The sequence below is a fragment of the Lycium barbarum genome, chromosome 3, assembly GCF_019175385.1.
Source record: "Lycium barbarum isolate Lr01 chromosome 3, ASM1917538v2, whole genome shotgun sequence".
NCBI lineage: Eukaryota > Viridiplantae > Streptophyta > Magnoliopsida > Solanales > Solanaceae > Lycium > Lycium barbarum.
In genome coordinates, this window is record NC_083339.1 from 131883537 (window position 1) to 131905329 (window position 21793).

At 32.1% G+C, this 21793-nt stretch overlaps 1 protein-coding gene across 1 annotated transcript; it reads right to left on the reverse strand.

Annotated features, from left to right (window-relative positions):
- Nucleotides 1-1319: 1319 nt before the first annotated feature.
- On the reverse strand, nt 1320-4428 carry LOC132632590 (zinc finger BED domain-containing protein DAYSLEEPER-like). Its single transcript, XM_060348579.1, has 4 exons — nt 4320-4428; nt 2024-3898; nt 1761-1930; nt 1320-1661 (listed from the first exon to the last, which is right to left on the reverse strand). Exons 2-3 carry the CDS (start codon nt 3030-3032, stop codon nt 1815-1817), a joined length of 1125 nt encoding a protein of 374 aa, XP_060204562.1. The 5' UTR covers nt 3033-3898; nt 4320-4428; the 3' UTR covers nt 1320-1661; nt 1761-1814.
- Between the last annotated feature and the right edge of the window lie 17365 nt (nt 4429-21793).

Sequence of the window (21793 nt, forward strand, 5' to 3'; positions counted from 1 at the left end):
CGAAAGAATTTATGTAAATGCTCTAATTAATAGAAGATGAGAGGACTTATGTACCACAAGAAATTTCGATTTATGGATAACGGTTACTTATGAGTACAAGTATTATTTACATAATTAATGCATTATTTATGAACAACAACTAAATAAGAATGGTTAAGACCAACGGCTTATATAAATTCTCTAATTATATATAAGATTTACCTCTAACTGCAATCACTAATAAATATTATTATGTTGGAGGCTTACCTTAAATATTCTGCTTCTCACTTCTCAGTAACATAAGTAATACATGCGCATTCCCATTTGAGAAGATGGTTCCTCTGAACTTTGTCAATATAAATATACAAAATAGTTTATTTGATTATGACATTTCTTTTTGAAAAGTAATGGAAAGCTGCAGGTCTTAGATTACATATTCTTTCCCTGATAAAATGAGTGTTACCTGTTCATTTCAATTGAAAAGATCGTTCTTCAAAACTTAATCGTCATAAATCTACAATTGTTTATTGCATGTAACAATTCAATTGATTTTTTTGCTTTTACTTTTTAATATTTAATATTTCCTTATACATATTTTTTATTTTTCTAGTATTAATATCTTATCACTTCCATATCATTAAATTGATAAAATTAATATTTTCCACCGCGCCAGTTCTCTAGTTTGTTAACAAAAAAAAGGGAAGAGGTGATTGTTTGGGATTGGAAAAGAATAAGAAGTGTTTGGTTAGAGAAAGATTGATACTATTCCATAAAGACAATTTTTTAGAGACCACGTGATTTCAGGCCAAGATTATAGCTCATGCATATATTTCCTCATAAATTATTGTACTTTATGTTTAGATTTTTTTTTTTTTTCTAACACTTTTTAACTTTTCCTCAATACTCATTACTTATTAGCAGATGTTTATCGACAGTTTCTATTACGGTTGCCTCGGCGGAAAGAAGTTTTTCAAAATTGAAATTGATCAAGTCTTACCTAAGATTAGGGGTGGCAAGCGAGCGGGTCGAGTAGGATATGGGTTGGGTTGAAAATGGGTTAATAAAAAACGGATCAATTACCCGACCCGCTCATATTTACACGAATAAAAAATGGGTTACCCGATATTATTCATATTATCTAGAGCTACTTCAAAAGTGAACATATTAAAATGCACGAACGAAAAAAATTTGTATAGGAGAATTAAAATTGAACTGCATATGTTTATACATAAGAACATAATAAATATTCAGCTAGAACATGAAAAGTCAAAAGTGAACAAGTAAAAGTGCACGGAGGAAATAAATGTGTTGGAAAATTAAAATTGAAGTGCACACGTCTGTACATGAGAAGAGAATAAATATTCAGCAAGAGCGTGAAAAGTCAAAAGTGAACAAGTAAAAGTGCACCGAAGAAATAAATGTGTCGGACCAGTGAAACAAAGCAGGCAACACAAACCCCAAACAAACACAAAACTCAGCAAAACTCCACAATTAGCTTCAACAAAAGAAGTTACAAATCAAGCAAAAATCCACAATTAGCTTAACCAAAAAGAAGTTATAAAATAGAAGTCAATATAGTTGTCAAAAAAATGCATTGACATATTGTTGTTATCTTGTTGATATCTTCCAGCACCAGCAGTTGTTATAACGCAACGATTCATCATTAACGCACCAAAATGTACCTACACCAGCAAAAAAATAACAAGAACATCAATCAATCACTACCTCCTAAACATATACATAGAAGTGCATTTTTATGAGACACAACTTTGAAGAATTACCTTTCAAAATACCTCAAATCATGTATCCCCAAACAACCGGCAGGTGATATGGAATCAAACAATCTCATCTTCAACAGGTGAGCGTATTCTTACCTCTAAGCTTCTCAAGATAAGGTTCAAGGTCAACAACAATCTCATCTTCATCAGAATTAGTCTGGATCCATCAAGATCTTAAACAATTTAAAAATAAAAACAAATAAGCTCTTACAGTTGATTAGTTATTAAAAAAATGAAACAAATGAATATGGAGAAGATTAATTTACCTTCTTGTCCACAAATCCAATCCCGAGTACACAGTTGCGCCTCAGCATTTGCAGGAAGAATAGAACTTCGAAACTTTCCAATGACACGACCTCCAATGCTAAATGCAGATTCAGAGGCTACTGTGGTGATAGGCACACTCAAGACATCCCGTGCCATTGATGAGAGTTCTGGGTACCTTAGTCTGTTATCCTTCCAAAAGCCAAGTACATCTAGATTCGGATTTATTTTATGGTCAAGACTAGCTTCCTCCAAATACAAGTCTAGTTGTGTTTTACCTGTATTTGACTCTAATTGACTTTCAAACATATCAAACTCCTCAAGTGCATCCCCCATTTCATTGCTACCACTACCAGAAGCATGTTCCTCTGATAACGAGGTTGTAGTTGAAGGTATCAAGTACTCTTTGAATAACAACTGTAAATTATCTTTAATAACCTTTAGTTTTGCTTCATCAGTATCAGAATTTAACTTTGTAAAGCAAAACTTAACAAACTTCAAGTTATATCGAGGGTCAAGAATAATAGCCATAGATAAAATGACACTATATGACCTCCAATATTTCTCGAACTTCCTTAACATATAAGTGGCCATCTCACTCATCACTGAATCTCCACTATTTTTTTGTTCTTCTAATAACTTTTCAATTCTCCATACTTTAGGAAGATACAAATTTGTCGTGGGGTACTTGCATCCAGAAAAAAAAGTTGTAATGTCATAAAAGGGCTTCAAAAATGTAGCTACAATCTTGACCCTTTTCCATTCATCTTCAAAAAGGCCATGTCTAAAATCAGGGTCAACTAGGTCATAATGAATATAAGCTTGCTGATAATGAAGAGCACTTTCAAGAATTTGATAGGTGGAATTCCACCGAATAGGCATATCTTGGCGTAGCTTCTTAGAACATGGTAAACCAAGACTACTGAGGCACTCCACAAATTTCATTATTCTTGTTTCTGAATTTCTTGATATACTTAAAACCTTCTCGTATTTTCCCGATAGCCGCATCATCCTTCTCTAAACCCGCCTTGACAATTAAGTTAAGAATGTGACCCACAACAGACATGAGGAAAATTTCCCTCGCAAACTAGTGAACGCATCAAAGACAAATGATTTTTCAAAATATCTACCACACTGTTATTGGAAGTAGCATTATCTAAAGTAAGAGTAAAGATTTAGTAGCGTTATCTAAAGTAAGGGTAAAGATTTTCTTTTCGATTCCCCATTCTTTAAGAAAATCGATCAACAAATGACCCAAAACCGCACCCGAATGTGGAAGAGGAACATGTCGGAAAATCAAAACCCTCTTCTGAAGAACCCAATTTAAGTCCACATAATGAGCTATTACACATATATAGCCATTAGATAATAATTATGTCAACATATCTGATGTCAAACACACTCTACTGGGGATCAATACAAGCTCAGCTTTTTGAAATTCTTTTTCCCTTGCATACATAGTCAAGATATCTGATTTGGCTGTGTTTCTTGATACGTGTCTCACTATTGGATTTAAATACGAATGAATGTCCCTAATGTCTACAAAACTGAAAGTATAATTATGCCTACATATGGCCAATGACACTTTCTCTCGATACGGTTTTTAATCTATTGGTACTTTGACCCTCTTTTACCTTATCCAAACAATGCCTATTCGCCAAATGACATTGCAGATTTGATGTTCCAGCATTACGGGCCATTATGTATTCTTGTTCACAAAGCGTACATTGGATGTTGTACTTTCCATCAATAGAAATATCAGGCTGAACCCTAACAAAAGAATCCCAAACAACAGAAGTTTTCTTTTTTGCTCGTCTTAACGAAGTTGAAGTACTCTGTCCACAAGATTCAACATTATCTTCCATCGACACCTCTACCTAAACAAACAATTACATATAGGATTATTTAGTAATTAAGAACAAACAATCATAGGATTTTGATTTAGTGGGCTTCTTCCCAATGGGAACCAGCCAAATAACAAAGCAATCAAATTAAAATCAGAAGTTAAAGCTACAGTTCTAAAACCAACCTAGAAAAATCAATCAAAATACTATCTTATTTTACTCAGCAGACTGAAAAAGTAATTTCGTCATAGATTTCATATCTAATAAAAATCTACCTCAAGAACAGGGAAGAAAATATCAGCTGGTAGTTACTCACGCACTTGATATAATTATAATATCAAAAGATTTGCAAAAACCTTACAAAATTTTAAATCACAATAAAGTGAAAGTAAAAGAAGAGGAAGAAGAAAGAAAAAACAAAGAAAAAAAAAAAGAGTTGGAGACAAATACACACCGGAGCTTGGACGGTGTTGGTTGATGGAAGAGACATATGCTGTAGGGTTTGAGTTGAAAGCGCTGTATCTTTTTGTGGAAATAACAATATGGGTTTTATCCAAAGTTACCCATATTTTAAATGGGTGATTTGGGTTGACTCATATTGGGCCCATTTCAAATGGGTTGGACCGGGCAGATAACCATATTTTTTATCCATTTTGCCACCCTTACCTAAGTTCAATAATGTCTCAAGAAAGAATTAATGAACGGATTAGCTATATTGTCAATTGAAAAAGAATTAATAGTAGATATTAATTAAAACAAAAACTATTAGTAATTTTGCTTTTCGAAAAGCTAGAAAAATAAATTACAAATAAATAAATAAATATATATAATTTTTTTTCAAGTTAAGACCCCTCATTAGAATTTGACTTTAGGCCCTCAGTATGATTGAGCCGCCACTGAAATCATTATCCCCTTTACTCCTGGATGTGCATGAAGCTCCCACATTATGTCATTCAAATACTCTGTCAGTCCAAATTTCCGAAAGAATAATTGTAAGAAATTAATAACAAGTTTTAACTTTCATGCACTAACAATGTATACATTCTTAATACTATCAAGTCAAGGAAGCCTACAATAACAAGCACTTCTCTGCAGTATAAAAGAGTGTTTGGATTAACTTATAAGCTAGTCAAACCACCTTATAAACCCTTTTAAATTATTTTGAGTGTTTGACAAAAAAAAAAAAGTGCTTAAAATAAGTCAAAAGAAGCCCCAACTTTTTTACTTTTTAGCTTAAAAGTTATTTTGATTTGATCAATAATTTTACTTTTTTATCCATTATATTTTCTTCTAATTCTAATATTACCCTCACTACTATAAACACCCTAAACTATCATCCTTCTCCTCTTTTCTTCATTTCACCGCAGCTTCCCTCTTCTCTTCTTTATCTTTTATCTTCTTATCCATTCTTGAAGTTCTTCTCAGTGATTTCACTCCTATCAATTTTTAGTTTTTCTTGTTTGGATTCTGCTTCAAAGCATCCTTGCCCTTCTTGAAGAAACAACTATGGCTTCTACTTTTTGGATAAGCATCTGGCTTCAACAGGAGATTCTCACCAAAATGACACGGCACGTTCAAATGATGCCCACCTTCAATCTTTATCCAAATTATATATTTTAAAAATTAAAAGTAACATATAATTATAAAATTAACTTGAATACTCTGTTTATATTGAAACTGAATCAAAATATAAATTAATTCTAATTTGAATCAATTTTAGAATTAAATTTTTTATAGTAATCAGCGTCTTTATAGTGTTAACAACTTTAAGTGTATTTATGTCATTTTGACACAAAAAAGTGTTGTTTATCAAACACATCAACAACTTATTTTCAGATCCAAACACGTATCCAAACACGTAACTGCTTATTTATAAAATAAATTTCAGCATTTAAAAAGTACTTTAAGCACTTGTGTTTAAAAGCCATTTTTTTTTCCGGTTAATCCAAATGGACTCTAAGTCAAATTTATTAAAAAAGTAAATATTTGAACTTGTGAAGCTGCTAGTCCAGTAGGTTCAGAAAATTTTCTGGGATCATATTGGACTAGAGAATAAAAAAAATACCATCATGTATAAGTTTTGTTTCTAGTAAACTGAAGGGGTCTGCTTGCAACACTTAATTCTGTAATCCACATAGGCAAATCCGCAGTTGCAAGCATATCAAGTGCACCTCTCATATAAGGTGCATTTGGAGTATCAAAATGACCTTGGAGTCCCATTCCAAGAGGTCCATTATACCCGGGGGCGGCTCAACGTAGTCTGAGGCATAAAGTTAAGTTTTAATTAGAGGCCTCAAACTTATTTGACAAAATTTATATAAACTTTTATATGAAGTTATTTTTCTAAAATTTTGAGATACAAACTTACTAATTATTTCTAATGAGTTCGTTTTAATATTTCATTGCAGTGGACGATATGTTCAATTTATTAAATATACCTTTTTTAGGACTTAGAAATTGAAATTGTTATAAATAGGAAAAATAAATAGATGTATATAGAGGAGGAAAAATCAAAACTAAAGGAAGAAGTAAATGCACAAAAATGTGTACTTTCGACGTTCATTTTAGTTGTCATGTTTGGGTTTTTTTTATCCCTCTAAAGAAAACATTAACTAAAACGATAATTTGACTAAAGTATTCTTATTTGGTTCATTGATCTCAATATAATACTACTTTTCTTTTAACCATTTTAATCTCTCTCCACATTTATTAGAGTAAGGGTAAAAGTGAAAACATAATAATTACTTGTATCTTGATTTCCTAAAATAATAAGTATTTTAGACCAATTATTTTTAGTAACCATGACAAGTAAATTAAACTAGAAGGAATAGAAATTTGCTCACTTATTTGTACTTCAACCAAATTCAAGAAAAAATATGAACAACTTTAAAACCTTTTATTAATATTAAATATATAGATATATTCTAATGCATATCATTATATCATATATAGTGATTGCATATTTTGGGGCCCTCAAAATGTGGAGAGTTACCTTGCCATGGCTTTAGTTGCCTTGCCATCTAGTTTGGGGCCCTCAAAATGTGGAGAGTTACCTTGCCATGGCTTTAGGTGCCTTGCCATCTAGCCGACCCTGATCAGGGGCTGCTCAATAAAATGGGTGAGCCAAAGTCAAATCATAACAAGAGATCTCAAGTATATTCGATAAAATTAGCTCGCGCACATGCATCTCGTGTGCCGCACGTGCATATCGTGCACCGCAAGTGCATCTTGTGAAATAAAACTTAGTTGGAGTATGACTAATACGATTTCTAGTACATGAAATGTACACATCGTTGTTTTATCAATCGGTTTTTGGATAGCACTAGTTATCATTTTTCATATGCTTCGAATTGTTCAAATTTATTTTAAAGTCTTTTTTTATTTTTTTATTTTTGAATTAAAAAATTATGCTTTTTACTTTAAATAACTCCTTTTGTTTAAAAAAACTAATTTATAAACCTATAATAGTGAAAAATGGGGCCCTAAAAAATTTGGGGCCTAAGGCCTTTGCTCCTTTGCTTTATCAACTTCACTCTAAAGCCAGCATTTCTCGATCCTAATAAATGGTATCAGAGCCAATGATTCAACAAGGTTGAAGACAGATTCATTTCAAGCTGCAGCCTATTGACGATAATGAAAATTGTTTATCAAATAAGAAAAAAGGAAAGTTCGAAGTGCTAGATATGGAGACGAACTTTCAATCACATTTTCAACATACCTGTTGTTGCATCTTTAAAAATAAAAACAAAATATTTTTAAATTATTTTTAACCAATAATATTTTTAACTTTATTTTTTACCATGGCAAGCAGCAGGAACCTTTTTGGTCTGCATATTTCATTTTAAATACCAATTAAAAGTGAACTTTCTTATAATAAGATTCCTAAATTTTTGTAAAAAGGGGTAGCAGGAAGGGCATTTTGACGGGTGTCTCATTGAAATTTGGCTGGTAGGCTAAGGGGTCTCTGTCGTACCGACGGGCCAAATTCAGACGAATTCCGTCTGAAATTAGCAATTTTTCTGTAGTGATATAGTACCCAAGGGAATGTAGTGTAAGCAACATATAACCCCAACACAAGCATAATAGCTGATTCCACAACTTGAGCTTGTGACCCACACGAAGACAATTTTATTATTGCTCCGATTTTTTTTTTTTCAAATTCTAGTGGAATATGTGTGTGTCTATGTGTGCATATACATAAAATTTCAAAGAAAAGTTGTTCCTTTTATTGACCTTCTCAATGCTTTGACTCTGATGGGAGTTTCATTCCCACGAGGTAAATGGATTTATGGAGATGCTATCTGCATATAATTCAATTGAACTAATTTCCTTGCTCTGAAATTAAAACCATGTATACCAATGTGAACCAAAAACGAAAAAAAAAAAACCAATAACAAAGGCAAAACTATATAGAATTAAGAAAAATAACCTCAAAATATAGCTCAGTAGGGCCAGAAAGTTTTCATTAAAACCACCCTTCAGCATAGACCAACATCCATATGTTGCAACAGTCCAACTTAGAGGAGGCAAACAGACAAGTTGGGTTAAATTTGAACTGGTTAAAACAAGTAAAACTAATCAACGGATCATAACTCAATCCGTTCAAATTTTACTTAGGCCAATAAGGATTGGGTCAATATGTGCAAAATAACGAGTCATGTTTCCAACATGCGGGAAAATCACCAGCTTGTGTTCTAATCTTTGTAATAAAAAAATGGTGCGGATTGCCCTTCATATGGACTGGTCTTTAATTTTGCCTCTATTTCTCATTTAATGAAAATTTGTGGGACAAAGTACCTTTCTTCGCTGGTCTATGAAATCAGAGATTCGGGTTCGAACCCTAGCACAGGCAAAACAATAATAATTTTGCACGGCAAAATTTCGTAGCAAATTAGGCCTATTCGGGTAAAATTTGTGTCTTAAGGCTTAATTACTGTAGAATCCTACATAACTATGCCAGACAAGAGATAAAGTTACGCCTTAAGGCATAACTTCTATATAAAAAGAGGCATAGTTTTGTAGGATCACTTAATTTCTACAGAACTATGCCTTAAGACATAACTTTACTCCGAATAGGCATAGTTTGCTATCATACCTTGCCTTACGATTTTTTTTTACTCTACTGGGATTCTACAGAAGTTAGGCTAAGACATAACATTTGCCGGAATAGGCCTAATTTGCTATGAAATTCTGTCTTGCGATTTTATTTTAATACTCTGCTCGGATTCGAACCTAGAATCTTAGGGGTATTTTCGGCCACTTAAAGTGTCGAAGACAAAAATTAAAGATCAGCAATTTGAGGGACAAAAATTAAAACCACCCCAAAATAGGGCATTTGTGTGAATATTACATTAGCACTTCCTCGACTCACTTGTATCCATGCTACAAAAATGATTTGTTTTTTTAATAAATTCACCTAAACCTTGCAACTCTAGTATCATTAATCGATTTCACCTAAATATACTGACAACATCAAAAAATATCTTTTATACTTATCAGTATCTCCAACACAGCATTACCAAATTGTACATAGAGCATTTCATATTGTACCCTATTTCAGTGGTGAAGGACGCGTTAGATTGTACTATAAATTTTGCCAATCTCATTAATGATTAACGGACACGTGTTTGTACAAAAAGTTTAGTAAATTGTACACTTTAACCAAATTCTTTTTCATCCCACTTGGACATATGTCATGGTATTGAATATTTATTTTCTTGTCTTATATACACATGTATGCACTTCATTCTAATCCTCCTCTTTTGAGTGACACATATTTACACTCTCCGATTCAAAATAATTATTTACTTAGCCTTTTTTTAAATATCTTAAGAAAAAATTAGTTTCTACCAAAAAAAAAAAAAAGATATTTTGACTAAACTATCCTTAATTAATAAAATTCTTGCTTATTTATTGTCTTCAGTAAATAGAGGCAAATTTGGAAGAACACAATTAATTCCTTGATTATGTAAGCTAACACTTATTTTGAACCACAGTAAAAAGGCTAACTGGACACTTATTTTGAACGGATTACCTTTTTATTCCCTTTTTCCTTCTTTGACATTACGACAAATTGTACCAAAAGTCTTACAGATTATACTATAAATTTTGCCAATTTCATTAATGATGAATGGACACATGTTTGTACCAAAAGTTTAGTAAATTGTACACTTTAACCAAACTTGTTTTTCATCCCACTTGGACATATGTGATGGTACTGAATATTTATTTGTTTACTTAGCCTTTTTCACATCTCTTAAGAAAACACTAGCTTCTAGAAAGAAATGGGTATTTTGACTAAACTATCTTTAATTAATAAAATTCTTGCTTATTTATTGTCTTGAACAAATAGAGGCAAATCTGGAAGAATACAATTAATTCCTTGATTATGTAAGTTAACACTTATTTTGAACCATAGTAAAAAGGTTAAGTGGACACTTATTTTGAACGAAGTACGTTTTTATTCCCTTTTTCCTTCTTTGACATTACTTTACTTATTTTTATTCTCATGTGTGTTCTCTATTATTGTTTCTTTACATTTATAAAATTTAAAATTTAATACTTTATATTTTTATTTAGGAATTTGATAATTTTACTCGTGGATTAAAACCGTATGATTTACAATAATATGTCTATCTTTCTAATTTTGATTTTTGTTTAATTAATTAATTTTAATTATATTTTATTAGTTTTTCTTTTATGAAATTCAATGAACCACAGTAAAAAAGCTAAGTGGACACTTATTTTGAATGGAGTACCTTTTTATTCCCTTTTTCCTTCTTTGACATGACTTTACTTATTTTTATTCTCCTTTGTATTCTCTGATTATTGTTTCTTTACATTTATAAAATTTATTACTTTATATTTTCATTTAGGAATTTGACAATTTTACTTATGGATTAAAACTCTACCATTTACTATATTATGTCTATATTTCTAATTTTGATTTCTTTGTAACAATTCTTTTAATCTATAATTGTTAATGTAAAAAATTCGAATGTAATTGATTTAGCCCTTATTATATGTGTCACTTAAAAGAGGAGGATTAGAATAAAGTGCATACACGTATATATAGGATAAGAGAATGAATATTCAGTACCATGACATATGTCCAAGTGGGATGAAAAAGAATTTGGTTAAAGTGTACAATTTACTAAACTTTTTGTACAAACACGTGTCCATTCATCATTAATGAGACTGACAAAATTTATAGTACAATTTAACGTGTCCTTCACCAGTGAAATAGGATACAGTATGGAATGCTCTATGTACAAATTGGTAATGTCGTGTTGGTCCTCCTCTGACACATATATAAAATAGAAATTTTTTGTTTAATTAATTTTAATAATATCCATTAGTTTTTCTTTTATGAAATCCAATATATACAACAATGGTTCTTATATTTAGATATGAACAATTAGTCAATAGCGATGAATATCAACTTGTTGGGATACATATTAGATATTAAAAAATTAAAAGAAAAAACAAGAATCAAAATATTAATTTTCCCTCAAATTCTTACTAATTTTCTTTTTCCCATTGATAAACAACTTTCATTGATATGACAACAACGAAATAGTCCAACTCTTTCCATCTCAAAGACTTAATTCTCTCATACATGTTTGAGATTTCAAAAGAACATAATTTAAAACACATGAAACTTATTTGCATTAATGTTAAAGTTAGAAGATATATTTAATTTTTAAACTCCAATTTTTTATTTTAACTAAAGTGATGGTACGTTAACAAACCTTAAAAACTAGGTAAAGTGAATAACCAAATTAACCATGTTGGGCACCATGCGTCGCACGGGCATACTTTGCTAGTATACATATTATGTTGCTTAATTTGTTTTATAGGCTACCAAATTAGATACATATTGTTACTGACCATGCATTTACAAAAAGGATGAATTTAGAAAGAGGGATTAGAAATAGCCTGAAAATAGTGTTGGAGCAAGGATTTTCGGTAAAGCGAATTAAAATATAAAGAAGTAAACATATGAATAAACCAAAGAGATTTAATTTTATATATATATTTGAAAAACAACGTAGCCCTTCTGTAAAGGTTGCCCGCAAAACCACATAAGATTTTCAATATTTCTTTTCAACTTTTAAGTAAAGCATCATGAAATTAACAAGAGAAGGAATTATGAACCTGAGATAGTGTATATTTTGTTCTTCTCAACATCAAATCTTTGAGAAGAACTATCAGATGGTTGTGTTCTATGAGAAGAAACTATCAGACGGTTGAGTTCAATGAGAAGCAACAATGAAGACTACATTGCCATATTTTGTTCTTCTTGTCTCAATGTTCTCACCTCCAAATGGTGTCCATCCATTTAATCCATCAGTAAATTATGGATTTGTAGCAATTCCTCCACTATATAATTTAGAGGGCTTTCCAAACACTATATAGAAGCATGAATATTAAGAAATTGATAGCATCGATCAAATCAGACCAATTCCTTTCTTCAAAAAAGAAAAGAGTTTAAGTTTTGTGCACCGTCAGCGTACAATTTTTTTACACCATCAGGTAACATTTACCTTCTACAGCAGGTAACTGACTTTTTTTTTTTCTAATTTCTTCTTTTACCGTAATTCAAGCAGTGATTTATTTTATTTTTTCCTAATCTCTCTCCCTGTAAACCCTCCGTTTTCATAGCTCCTTAAATCTGGTAATCCAATTTCTCTCTATGGCTTTTCCAATCCTATGTGACCTATATCCATTCCCTATCTTTAGATTGTACATTGGACATGTATTTATGAGGTGGATAGAATATAAAAATTAAATGGAATCTTGAGAAAAGTTTTAATGTGCATCACCAAAATTTGTCCCACACCTTTGAAAATACCCATCAAGGGAAGAACTCTAGGTCGGAGTATTATGGGAATATTGTTGCTGTTACAAGTTCGATTCATAAGGAATTGCTGTAATTCCTAATGAAAAACAGAAAAAATCCCAAGGATTAGATGTTTGAGACGTTGAATTTTTTATTTTTTTTAAGATTCATAATGTTTAGGGTTGGAGAATTACTTCAATGGTTGATTTACAATAATGCTGAGAGAAAATAATACTTCAGTATTTAGCATTCAATATGAAATAACTGTGAAGTTGAAGATTTATTTTGCTGAGATGAAAACCATGAAAAACCTTAGATTATACTGGAAAAGGAAAGAATTTAGGTATATTACGATTAGGATTTCCCTTAATGTTTTTTCAAGCATAAATTATACTTTAATTGTGAACCTTTTCGGAGTACGAGGGTCAAACTTTATAATTTTGACATAGATTTTTTAAATTTATAAAAATAAAATTTATGTATTTAGAAACTACATTAAAAGTATTATAAGTCATGATAATTTATAATTCAAATAATTTAGAAAAAATGTAAAGAAAACGTGATCAAAGAACCACCTCGTAAACTCCCCAAATAGTAAAAGGTTCACATAAATTGAAACAGAGGGAGTATTATAATTATATAAAAAGGTAAATATATTATCTTTGAAATTACCTGATGGTGTAAAAAGTCTTATACACTGACGGTGTACAAAACTTAAACTCAAAAGGAAAATACTAATAATGCGTTTTTATACCTTTTTTCTTTAGGGAAATTATAAATGTAAATATTTCTTATATAACTTTCCTTTGAAGTGAAATAGTAGCCATAGTCTGTTGCATACACTTGAAATCCTGCAAAGATATTTAACAAAAATTAAAGGGAAAAAATAAGACCAGGGAAATTTACATTTACATATCTAATACAATGAGAAAGGAGTGGGGAGTAACCTGCACAAAGGAGGTAACAAGTTAAGAATAAACTTACATTCTCTCTCTTGAAGGTCTTCATAGTTGTAAATTTGTAGTGCTGTGCAATCGTAAATTGAGAGACAAATTTATATGTACAAATTTTTTCCGTAATAAGTATTGTTTCAAGAAAATTATAGATTACACTTGAATTATTAAGCATACTTGAGCAAGTTCTCTTATCATTCATGTGGTGATGCCATAGCTAGGACATAAATTATCTATTTAAATTATCTATTTTTTTTTTTGTGGAATTGATAATATAAAGAATTTTCGGAAAAGGATAAAAAAAAATATCCCTGAACTTTCAAATATAGTTTAATCGTACCCTCCGTTATACTTTTAGTCTAATTATACCTCTACTGTTATACTTTGGTGCAAATATGCCCTTAATTTAGACGGAACAATACGTGGCAGCTCAGGAATAAAATAACCCACGCCCAATTTTTTAACCCGAGTCCAATTAGAACCGACCCGTAATTTTGTATCCATTTCCCCCCTTAAATGAACATGAAATTATGTCCTCTCCGTCAAGAACAAAGCCTTTCAATCTGTTAAGAATTTTGTTCTCTCAGTTGATAAACTCCTTTCCATTGCATGGATTCTCAAGTTGCAATGGTGGAGTTCTGCCTAACATTCATCAAAACTTTGCTGAAATGGAAAGGGAAAACCAGAAATTCGTGCAATCTCGGTCAAGAAGAGTCACAATTTGCTGCCGTTTACAATCTTTCGGCCTCCCCATTTTAACCACTGCAGTAGCTACCAGTGAAGTCACCATCTTTAAATAAGATTGAAGGGCGTACTGATTAATTGATGGTTTTGTGAAGCAAAGACACCATTTTTAAGTCGCCACCAACGAACAAGTTCAGACCTCAGCTCAACAATGAAACAATGAAGTTATGGATGATAAGGGTAACAACATCGGCGCATGAATCCAATTTCGAAAACAAATTTCAATATTAGATTGAACTTTTTAGTAACAAATTGAGTCATCCACTTGCTTTTAAGCACAAAATTTTTCGAGTACCCAGCATACCCACCTTCAAAGCTTCATTATTGTCAACAATGGCGGACTACAAAGTTCACCAATAATTTGTTTCGAAAATCAAATGGGTATGTCATTCAGATTTGAAAATTAGTGTGTGAATTCAAATTGATATGATTCCAAATAAACGGAAAATGAAAGGATCTATTGCATCTCTTTTCTATTGATTTGTTATTTTTGTGTGGTGTGTTCTTTCTGATGGAGAAGAAAAAGAAGGATGTAAGAAATTAATGAAAGAAATTTATGGGTCGGGTATGTAACATCCCATAAATCTGAGATAGGTGTGAATGTATGAATCTAGTATAAAGGTGATATTTTAGCTATACGAATCCATTCGGGATGAACTCGGGTGATAAACAGTCGTTTTGAAGTTAAACCAAAAAGTGAAGTTCTTAAGGCCTTCTAAATTCGTCTAAGTCTGAGACTGTCTGTACTTGTGACCAGTTTTTGGATATTTGTGTTAGGAATTTGAGAAAACTCAAAACATGAAAGTTGTAGGCCTTTGAAATACCTTTCCAACCATATATTATGGAGCTCAAACAGAGATGTTTACTATAAGTTATGACCGTTTTACTGGACGCTGCGCAGTCTGCGCGAAGTGCCCTTTAGGTGCGCGATCGCGCACCAGAGGCAGTGCTACTTCCTTTGCTGCGTGATCACCTGCGCGAAGTGGGCCTCCAGCTGGGCGACCGCGCACCGACCAGGACGTTTTAAGAGCCAAACTTCGTTATATTCATTCCCGCTTCGTTTTAAACCAATTTTTCTGAGGTAAAGAACCCTAAAGAAGTCTCTCAAGCCCTAAGGACGAAGCTCTTCTCTCCTAACCTTCAAGACACACCAAGGTAAGACTATTCTAATCATTCCAAGTCAATTTTAATATATATCCTTGTAATCTAAACAAGAAATCATCATTCCTAACCTAGGGTTTTCAAGAAACCCATCTCAAGGTTCAAGATTCAAGATTTTGAAAATCTTCTTCAAATTTCAAGTCTTTAATTCAAGTTTTGAAGCATTACCAGGTATGTAGGGTTGCTATCTACGTGTGGGAACATCATTGTTCTTCCCCACGCCTCTTAATCCATAGAGTATGAATCCTTACGAAAACTAGGGTTTCTTCTATACCATGCTCATGATAACCCTAGGTCCATGTCCATGATTATATTATGTATGAATTGCTATTATTCTATCATTGTGTTCTTATAGCTCCATATGATTATTGAGAATCAGTCCGTAATCCATGAAAAATCCATACTTTGTATTCCATGGGTTCCTACATGCAAGTTATAAATTATTATGTTATTTTCAAGAAAACACTCTACATGCTTTACACGTTTTCATGCAAGTATATCATGTAACTATATTGTTCAAACCCATGTTTTACTAGCTATTTGATATGGAACCATGTTTATGTTATATCATGTCAAAACATGCCTACAAGTTATTTCATGAAACCATGTTACAAGTTATTTCGTGAAATCATGATTACAAGTTATTTACAAGTTATTTCATGAAAATCATGGGCTTCTCAGCCAACTATATCATGTTCATGTTTTTGGGAGTTGCACAAGTTACCGAGAAGGTTCAGATCGTAGGACAAGGATCGCTCCGCCCAGTTAGGACGATTCCTTAATTTTACACTGAATGGATCTGTCAGGCACGTTACCACCTTATACCCTGGCAAGGTATGCGGGCTCTGCTGGTCCGGCGAGGTACCAGACTCCACGTACCCACGTGGTGATATCATGTTGTCGGTTTATGAAATGCTCTCCCTACTTAAAATGTTTTTACTCATGTTATATCTATATGTATTCATGTTCATGACCAGGTTTCAGTTTTAGTTTCAGCTCTTAGCATGTTATTTCATGTGTCATATTTATTCCATTCAGTTGCTTTACATACCAGTACATACAATGTGCTGACGTACCCTTTTATTGCCCGGGGGCCTGCATTTCACGATGCAGGTACTGATTTACAGAACGACACATCTGCTCAGTAGGACAACATTCGTATCAGCTTATTGGTGAGCCCCATCTCATTTAGGGTTTAGTCAACTCTTTGTTTTTACAATTAGTTATGCATCTAAGGTATGCTGGGGGCCTTGTCCCAGTAAGTATGTTTTCCAGTCAGACTCATGATAGAGGTTTCATAGACTAGACAAGTCAGTTATGCTATGTCAGACATTTGGAGTCGTATAACCATTTTGGCTCATTCATGTTATTTCCGCACTCATGTTTAAACAAGTATTTTTATTAAGTATTATGACTTACTACGTTTTATAAAGGCTCATCATGCATTCACGTTATATTCCGCTCATGTTATGCCTCATGATGATTCAGCAAGCCATGTGGTTCGCTCGGTCACATGCAGTAAGGCACCGAGTGCCGTGTTTCGCCCAGGCCATGGTTTGGGGCATGACAGGGTATTAAGGGCTGGGTTTTCGGGTTTAAAAATTGGTGTAGGTTATTTTATTCCTGAGCTTCCACGTGGCGTTCCGTCTAAATTAAGGGCATATTTGTATCAAAGTATAACGGTAGGGGTCTAATTAGAATACAAGTATAACGGAGGGTACGAGTAAACTATATTTGAAAGTTCAGGGGTATTTTTGACCCTTTTCCCAAGAATTTTTATACGGCTTTTGAATTCTTACTACTGCACTCCATCGTCTGATTTTATGTGGCACACGTCCTTTTAAATTTTCCTAAAAGTCATTTGAAAATAATTTAACTTTAAATTTCTCATTTTACCTTTAATGAGATGATAATGTATACTTATAGCCATACAAATATTTATATCTTATTGTATATGGGATTTCAAAAGTTTTTTTTTTCTTAGATGCCTTGCATAGTCAAACAACGGCACAAAAATTGGGAGGAAGAAAGTAACATATTATCTACCTTCTTATCAAGCTTGGTAATACACTTATTATAAACGATTACATGTACTAGCCTTTAGCAAATTTTATAGTTAAAAATTCTCGTTTATATTGTAAATGTATAAAAGTTAAACTCTCTAATTTTAGCAAGTTATTATCTTTTAATTCCAGCATTTACGTAATGACGGTCCCACGTCCCTCTACCTACACTACTCCATTTTTGGTCATAACAGATCGAATAATTCTCATTGCCAAAAAGCTTATTACATATCCTTAGAAGGTAACCATTATTTCATTTTCTGATTCTGCAGAAACAACCACTTACCATTAATCTGGTCCATAACAAACAAATCTCCCTAAAAAAAGAAATAAAAGAAATAATAGAAGTGCAAAGAACAAAAGAAAGGAAATGTGGGTAAGCTTTAACATTAATTCGTGAAATTGTGACAAACTCAGTAAAATTGTGACAAACTCCACTAATTGAACATGTGGATTCTAACAAACTGAACAAACAAGGTAACTAACATATCCAATCAGTCATTTATATATATCCTACAGTAAAAATTATGTTCATATTCAAATATTTTTAAATATTTAGTTAATTATATATATAGAATTTTTTTTAACTAAAACTAATATATTCTGATATTTATTATCATGGTAAAACGAAAACATACTGAAAATTGCTTTCGATTGAATGTAAAAGAATTCTTAAAAAGTGTAAAAAGCTAGAGAAGAACACTCTTATTAATAATGTATAGTAGGCCAGGATCTATATGCTGGAATAAATAATATCTTTAAAAGTCGACGCGATCAATATACATCTACAAACAAACATTATAACATTGCGGTTAATTTCTTTCAGCAGGGCCTATATTTACCTACAAGTAAATTACATACGAAAAATTTAACTCTTCTCCTAATCATAGTATCAAGAGAACATGTGGGATATCATTTAGAAATCGTATAAACTTCAAATATACAAGTTTTATTTTTAGAGAAGCTAGTAAATAGCTCTAGAAAGAGAAATATAGTTTTAGTAATGGTCTATAAAACAAAATTGCCAAAAGGACGTCATGTCGAGATGTATTTTGGATGTAAAAATCTACACCTCATTCCTTGCACTCAGGAGACAAAGTTGCAACTGCGCAAGCTACACATATATGATGAAGTAATTGCAAGAAGAAACACATAAAAAGAATACAATTTTCGATTAACGACCCTATTAACTGGAGAAGATATATAGGTTAACATCCCTTTCTTCCTCCCATAGAGAAAAATTTAACATAAGGCATCTAGCGTCCCTTCCTAATTAAAGGTTCTAAACAATATTAGTTATTGTAAATAATAATATATATTAGTGATTTTATCGGATATATATATTAGTGATTTTATCGGAGTTAATATTATCCATAATTGAAGACTTTTGGTAAGTCCTTTTGTCTTTCATTCCTGTATAGTTATGATTATTCATAGATAATGTTTATTATTGTCAATTAAATTAGTAGTAACTATAGTAAAGACTCTTGGGATTCATTAAAAAAAAAAAGGTAAATGTAAAATGAGAAAAACAAAAAAAGGTGAAAGAATAGGTCGTTGGAGACTTTTGATCTTATCTAAGTCCTCTTGCTTTCCACTCCTGCACAATTATTATTTATGGATCATACTGTAAATAGATTATTAGTAAATATAAGTCTTGGAATTCTAAAAATGTAGATGAAAAATGAGAAAAAGAAAAAAAGTCTTGTTGGTTCAAAAGATGTGCCAGGTAATCGTGTTACTACAAAAAATGATGGGGAAAAAAATAGTAATCCTAAAATGAAAAAAACCAATTCACGAAGATCAGAACTAAAAGGAAAGAAATTATTTATCACCGTTAAATCAGAAACAAAGACTAAATAGTGTGTTCATTATATCTCCCATATACAATATGCAAAAAATGAAAGTTTAGAAATTGAATGGAAAATGAAAAATATATTGTGGAGATTTAATTAGGTACAATGAATCGTGGAATTGGAAAAACTTAAGTTTGCTAGTTCGTAAGATGTGCCGCCTAAACATTTTAACCAAAAAAAAGTTAGAGAAAAGCAAAAGAAAAAAAATAATATTAAAATGAAAATAATAATTACCGGGAGACCAAAACTGAAAGGAGAGAAATTATCCTTCAGCGTCATATAGCCTGCAAAAGAAAGAAGATATCATCGGCTACTGGTCCTGCAAAGTTAAGTTGACATAATATTGTCCATGTACATTAACAACATATACAGTAGATGTTAATGAAGAAGACAAAATATATATATATATATATATATAGTAAATAAGGACAAATTCTCCAGCACGTAATATGAAAAACTCTTTCAGTTTCAATATATTGACTTCCTTACATAACATTAATACCAATAAGCAAAAGGCAGAGAATTGTATATGGAAGACAGACCAATCTCTCATTTTAAAAAAAATTATGGGGGTTATCTCTTAGGGAATGAACAGTTATTATTAATTTGGTCATTGATTCTCTTAGAGAAGAAACGGTGGTTTATTAAAAGTAATGATGTTTGGACTCCTTCATCAGATGCCTACGAAGGATCATGACTTTTGGATTTGTAACACAAATTGAAATGAATAGTTTTTTTTTTTTTTGAAAAAAGGGTAAAATGGTCAATCATTTTTAATGGGCATTTTCGTAAATTAACTTTAGGCTTAAGAGCTTCCCACTTTCAATATAAAAAATGATATACAAAGTCTTTGAACGAAAAACAATAAGTTCACGTGAACCGCAACCAACCCTCTAAATTTGCCCCAGCCAGCCATTAACCAACAATAACATACCCCGTATGATTCCATAATTGATAAGTGGAGTTTGGGAAGGATAGGACATACGCAAACCTTACCCCAACTTTGGGAGAGGTAGAGATGTGGTTTCCGATAAGACCCTCAGCTAAAAAAAAAAGTTTTCAAAAAGATTTGAAATATACAAGAGCAAAAAGTTATGATGAAAATATTGAATAATTGGAAAGTATTGACAACAAATAGTAACTATAGCAGCAAGTCATTAACCATCTAAGCAAATAGTTACATACAACAACAACAACATACCTAATGTAATCTTGGCGCATGGGGAAGCTAGGATCCAGACCTTTGTGGGGTAGAGAGTTATGATGAAAATATTGAATAATTGAAAAGTATTGACAGCAAATATTAAATATAGCAGCTAATCATTAACCATCTAAGCAAATAGTTACATACAACAACAAAAATAACATACCCAATGTAATCTTGGCGCATGGGGAAGGTAGGATCCCGACCTTTATGGGAGTAGAGAGGTGGTTTCTGATAGACCTTTGGCTCAAAAAAGTGCAATCAAAACAGGATACAAAGGTTTATCATATACTATGTATACACACTATGATTTTTTGAGACGAGGAGGGTTCTCAAGCTCTGCCCCGGCTTAGCATGATCTCAAGTTGGGCTTGGGCCGAAACCATAGTGGAAACAATGTTTTGAAGCTAGTGGCAGTGTAAAGGTTTTGTAGACATGTACATCGGTCAGTCATAAGCGAAATCAAAATTTTAATTTTATGAATTTAAAATTTTGAGTTCCATACAATAATGGTTCAACATAAGTGATATTTTCTTTTTTGATAAAAGAAGACAATTCTTTTGAATAAAGGTGTCCCTAATGGGAAGTTAAATGACTTTTCAAGCTGCTCGAAGAATATGAGATTGAATCTCCACTGGCATTTTGGAACTGCCACTCAAAGTGGCATAGCCTGTAAATGGCCTTCCAGAAGCTCTCCTTGTTCATGAAGCTTCACACTATCATATACTTATACCAATAATCTTAAGATGACCAATTTCCATGTGTCAAAATCTACAATACTTACTGCTATAAATTTTAACACTTGAGAATATCACAAGAAAAATACACAAAATGGAATTGGTTCTCCAGCTTCTGCAAGACCATTCAAGAGAGCAATAGATGCAACAAATAAAAAAGTAGCATTACAACAAGAAATCCAACAATTGCATCATGACATGGTTCTACACTGTAATGAATGATGTAAAAATAAAAACAGAATAAGCATAGAGGAATACAATTTCTTTCACATAGTACTCGTAACATATATCCTAATGCAAATACCACAAACGATAGAAGATAATGTCCAATAGTATTCCATTTGGTAGTAAATCTTCTGTACTTTCAG

Excerpts from the sequence above, each read along its gene's own strand:
- LOC132632590 (XM_060348579.1), bottom strand. The coding sequence starts at position 3,032 with ATGATGCGGCTATCGGGAAAATACGAGAAGGTTTTAAGTATATCAAGA. Across the intron at positions 1,931-2,023 it reads TTGGATTTGTGGACAAGAAG|ATCTTGATGGATCCAGACTA; the intron begins GTAAATTAATCT and ends AAATTGTTTAAG.